Source organism: Vigna angularis, chromosome 5, assembly GCF_016808095.1.
Source record: "Vigna angularis cultivar LongXiaoDou No.4 chromosome 5, ASM1680809v1, whole genome shotgun sequence".
Classification (NCBI taxonomy): Eukaryota; Viridiplantae; Streptophyta; class Magnoliopsida; order Fabales; family Fabaceae; genus Vigna; species Vigna angularis.
Genome location: NC_068974.1, coordinates 1277784 through 1283310, shown reverse-complemented (window position 1 = coordinate 1283310; position 5527 = coordinate 1277784). Strand labels below are relative to the sequence as shown.

Sequence of the window (5527 nt, the reverse complement as noted above, 5' to 3'; positions counted from 1 at the left end):
ATTTCATTTACATTTCAATTTCTCTCTTCTGTTCTTTCTAGACGTTACCTTCTCTCTCTACACACACATTCACACACACTTTCCCTCTCTTCTTTACTCTCTCATGTTCCCTCAGTTCCATCGATGGAGAGTGAAGCCTTGAACTTTTTCCCACTCTCTCAGATCTCGCCATTTCTTCATTCTTCGCTCTTTCTCATTTTGCATTTGCTCATTCTTTCGTTTTCCAAACTTGATCGGCAAGGTGAATTTCTCTCTCCTTTCAGCTTATATTTTTTCCTTCTATTTTCTCTTAGATTTTAATTCTTTGTTAACCTGTGTGGCTTTCATTTTCTTTTACCAGACGATGAATTTGCACGATCGTAGATTGATTTTTAATCTTAGTTAGAATAGCTTTTGTTGGTTCTTCTTTTTCTTTTTGCAAATGTGTTGATGTTAGGTTTTTATGTTTCCATCAGATCTGTGTAGTGAGTGTGTTTCATTACATTTAAATTATACATTTTTATATTTTATTGGCATTTTCAGCAAATCTTGCTGTGACAAGAATATTTCATCACTTGTTAGGCTGTTCTTGTGTTTTGTTTTTATTATTTAAGTGATGTTATGGATTATGTATATTCTCTAACTAAGCATGATGTCTGCCTAGTTTTTTTTTGTTAGAATTGTGTCAATTTCTGACATGCTAAATTTTATTTATTTTTTCATAATTGTTGATTTATTGTTTTCTTTTGTGATTGTTTTGTCCAGTTAATTGAAGGCATGTGAAAGTGGTCCAGAGAAATCAAAATCTGTTCCAACTTCTTCTTTCTTTAGGTGTAAAATCCATACGACTAACTTCAGAGAAATGAAAACGCTAACTGTTAACACCGAAGATTCTTTTTCCAGTCTGCTAGAGCTTGCCTCTAACAATGATATTGAAGGTTTTAAGGTTCTTTTAGAGAAGGATCCTTCTGCGATCAACGAGGTTGGATTCTGGTATGGACGTCAAAACGGATCAAAGCAAATTGTTCTTGAGCACCGTACTCCTTTGATGGTCGCTGCTACTTACGGTAGCAATGATGTTCTCAAGCTTATTCTGATGTGCCCTGAGGCTGATGTGAATTTCGCATGTGGGGCGAATAAAACCACTGCCCTTCACTGTGCTGCTTCTGGTGGTTCTGCCAATGCTGTTGAAACTGTGAAGCTGCTTTTATCCGCAGGTGCTGATGCGAGTTGCATGGATGCCTATGGAAATCGCCCAGTAGATGTGATTGTTGTCCCTCCTAAGCTGCAAGAAATGAAACCTGTGCTTGAGGAGCTATTATCCGACAGTGCTTCGGACGGGTCTATTGGTGGGTCCATTGGTGAATTATCTGTTCCTGTGTCTGTCAATTCATCAAGCCCTGGTTCACCGAATGGTTTGCCATACTCTCCGTCAGCCTCGCCACCATCTCCGGTGGTGGCAAAGTTTACTGAAGCAGCTATTGGGTCTTTGTCAGAGAAGAAGGAGTATCCCGTAGATCCATCTCTGCCTGATATAAAGAACAGCATATACGCCACCGACGAGTTTCGGATGTTCTCCTTCAAGGTTAGGCCTTGTTCCCGGGCCTACTCTCATGATTGGACGGAGTGCCCATTTGTTCACCCTGGAGAGAACGCAAGGAGGAGAGACCCTAGGAAGTTTCATTACAGCTGTGTGCCGTGCCCTGATTTTAGGAAAGGGGCTTGTAGGCGAGGAGACATGTGTGAATATGCTCATGGGGTGTTTGAGTGCTGGCTTCACCCGGCTCAGTATCGGACACGGCTTTGCAAAGATGGTACTAGCTGCAATCGTAGGGTTTGTTTTTTCGCTCACACTGCAGAGGAGCTGCGTCCACTGTATGTATCCACTGGATCTGCTGTTCCTTCACCACGGTCATCGGCCTCGGCTGCTAATGTCATGGACATGGCTGCTGCGATGAGCCTTCTGCCGGGTTCGCCTTCGTCTGTATCTTCCATGTCGCCATCTCACTTTGGGCAACCGATGTCCCCATCTGCCAATGGCATGTCACTTTCCTCTGGTGCTTGGGCACAGCCAAACGTGCCTGCTCTTCATTTACCAGGAAGCAATCTTCAATCTAGCCGATTGAGGTCTTCCCTTAGTGCACGAGACATTCCACCCGAAGACTTGAACGGAATGCTTGATCTTGATGGCCACCAGCACCCTTTAAATGACTTGAGCTGTTACTTACAGCCTCGCCCTGGTACTGGCTCTGTGAGTCGATCTGGTCGGTCCAAGACCCTAACTCCAGCAAATCTGGAAGAGCTCTTTTCTGCTGAAATTTCATCGTCTCCCCGGTATTCGGATCCAGCAGCCGCGTCTGTGTTTTCTCCAACCCACAAATCAGCTGTTCTCAATCAGTTTCAACAGATACAGAGCATGTTATCGCCAATTAATACTAATTTGCTTTCTCCTAAGAGCGTTGACCATCCTCTTTTACAGGCCTCCTTTGGTGTCTCTTCGTCTGGAAGGATGTCACCAAGAAGTGTGGAACCAATCTCACCGATGAGCACGCGCATGTCGGCGTTTGCTCAGCGTGAGAAACAGCAGCAGCAGCAGCAGCTACAGCTGCGAAGTTTCAGTTCGAGGGACCTTGGTGCCAACAGTCCTGCCTCAATTGTTGGCTCCCCTGTAATCGGTTGGTCCAAGTGGGGATCTCCTAATGGAAAAGCTGATTGGTCAGTAAATGGAGACGAGCTTGGTGGTAAGATGCGAAGGTCGTCCTCATTCGAGCTTAAGCACAATGGCGAAGAGCCTGACCTGTCATGGGTCCAGTCTCTGGTAAAGGAATCCCCACCTGAGATGATGAAAGAGAGGTTTGCTTCTCCTCTGCCCACAGCACCATCAGCGGATGGACCAAATTCTAATCCTCAAATTGAATCCATTGATCATTCCGTTTTAGGAGCCTGGCTTGAGCAAATGCAACTGGATCAGCTTGTAGTCTAGTAAAATTGACCCCTTTACATTATCTTGTTGAGATAGGTATTTAATTTTCGTAAGGTACATATTCTTTTGGTGAAATTTTTTGGAAAGACGACAAGGAGAGGAGGAATTGTAGTAAAGGAGGTGGGGGTTGGCTGCAAAGTTACCTGAAGGATATTCTATTTTTTCTCTTTTTTTCTTTCTTTAATAATTGTCATTCATTATTTTACTACAGAGCTTCAGGGAGAGCTGAAGAAGCTCTCTCTTGGGGCTTACATCCATAGGAGAGAAATCCTGTCGAGGTTATCTATTTTTCTTCCAAAACGGCCATTGTCACAGGATTCTGCCCTTTTCCATTTTACTCAAGTTCTGAGTTCACTATCTTGCAAGCTAGATGGTTTATAATGCAACAAAAACCACTAGCATGCCATTGTTTACAAGTTTTTTCTGAAAGTTCACCAAGTTAAGCCAAGTCAGTGATTTGCTGTTCCCAAAGAACAAGGTGTTGGTCTGTAATGGAATAATTAGAGATGATCTGCACTGTTGAATATTTACGTTGAATTGTACTGTTTATCATTTTATTTTAAATTCAAATGCAATGTTTCCGTTATCCTATATCTTATCATTTTGTATCCACTTACATTAAATTTGTGCAACTACCTATGCTTTGATTTCATCCTATTGCCTGCAAAGTGTCATTAATGGCTGTGGTTACGTGGAATGATTTTGTGGTCCTGCTCTGAAAGCTTGAGATCATTTTTTAACTGTGAAACCACTGAAGGAATATCTTTTTGGCTTTTGTGCTGCTTTGAATGATAAAATTCAAGATCTGGGGATGGTGTTAATTATGTTGCTTGGCAACACTGCAGAAAGTGGACTCTAGTGTTATGAAAGTGGTAGTTGGGGTTTTTTATTGGGTGATTCTTCTGTGCCCCAACTGATAGTTGGTGTTTATGGTTGCACCTACTTGATGACCTGTGATCACAAATATATGCATTGTTTTTAGTTTTGCAAACTTCGTATACCAAATAGTTGAATAAAATCACTGAATCTTTCACCACTTCATCAAACCACTCCCACGTACTCAGAAATTGTGTTAACCTATCAGCACTCACTGTAACAAACCACTCCGTTCCAGCTACTTTGCAATCGATCATTTTAAGGTTACTCTGTCACTTAGTAAAAGGACTATATATAATAAATAATATATTATAATTGAATTTTTTGAGAAATATTTTAGAAAATATTTACATTTTTCAGTTCTTAAATAATTTCGAATCTCAGACAGCTAGAATTTGGTGTTTAAATTGTTATGGACTAAAATTTTGGAGAGAAAAGAAAGACAGGATGATGACCGAGTGAGAGGGGTGTTTAAAATTTCTCCACTTTTTTTCTGTCAAAGATGTTAAAACCTTGGCAATACTTTTAATGGGAGTGTTACAGTAATAAATTTAATTTAATTACTGTTGATTTGAATTAAATATTTTGTAAATATAATTATATTTTTCGTTAAAGATCATTTTGGGCATATATCTTTAAACGAATCAAATTCGAGCAATTTAAAGATTATGTTGAGGTTAAGTCTTTTTCTAAAAAAAACTTGTATTTATAAATTCTGAGATATATCTTTTATTAATGTTGAATTCATTACTGTCTATATAGTAATGATCTAATTTAATTTAAATATAAGTATAACCGACCAATAGTTTCAATGAGATTAAAATGATTTTTAATTATTCGGTATATGATTGATCAGGAGGTCATATTGTAATAAGAGGATAACACAGGATTTTAATTATTTTATTTTTCTAAATATCATATTTTTTTCATTCTTCAAAAATCAAATGAGACTCTCTTTTATCTTTTCTCCATTAGTTTTTCCAACTAAATTTCTTTTCTGCAGAATTTTCTTTTGTTATTGGTAATACAATAAGGTCGAATTGAGAGAGAAAAGGGTTTTCTTAACAAATATAATTAGTGAAATTTTTATACGTGTAGTGTTTTGTAATTCGAGTGGTAGGATCCTGAAATCTAAATTCAAATACCTCTTAAATTTTAATGAAATGAAAATGTGAATGTAAATTCTACATTAGAGCACTGCATCGTCTAAGGTAGTGACTTAATTGTGTTAATTAATTCTAAGAAACATTAACCTGGATAAGTGTATATAATATAATTGTTTACATAAACAACTTTAGTTAATATTGAGATCCTAGATTAAAAAATTAGGTTTCTATCTCAATTAAAAAATTATAATATATAAATAGACATAAACTTTGTCTTTTAAAAACCTATTTTATTTTAAAAAAAACATTTACCTAAACTTGATAAAAATTATTCATTATGTAAAAGAATTGTTTATATACGAAGATGGTTTTAATATATTTATTTATTTTCAATTCCAAACAACTATTTTAATTTTGGTTTGTAAAAGGGGAGTTTTTTACTGATCTCTTTCGGCTGGAAATGAAAAACCCTTGACCAAAGTTTAAGAAAGTGTGTGAAAAGAAAATGGAGCATGTGGACTTTTGATGACACGTGCTTTTATTTTCTTTTGACGATGAGTGATATCATGTGCACTCTCCAACT

General features: G+C 37.8%; 1 protein-coding gene across 1 annotated transcript; it reads left to right on the top strand.

Moving 5' to 3' along the window:
• LOC108340427 (zinc finger CCCH domain-containing protein 30) lies at nucleotides 1-3553 on the top strand. The gene is made up of 2 exons (XM_017577815.2): nucleotides 1-241; nucleotides 745-3553. Exon 2 carries the CDS (start codon nucleotides 842-844, stop codon nucleotides 2960-2962), a length of 2121 nt encoding a protein of 706 aa, XP_017433304.1. The 5' UTR covers nucleotides 1-241; nucleotides 745-841; the 3' UTR covers nucleotides 2963-3553.
• Nucleotides 3554-5527: the final 1974 nt, after the last annotated feature.

What these genes read in the sequence shown, in the direction of transcription:
- LOC108340427 (XM_017577815.2), top strand. Translation starts at nt 842, where the DNA reads ATGAAAACGCTAACTGTTAACACCGAAGATTCTTTTTCCAGTCTGCTA.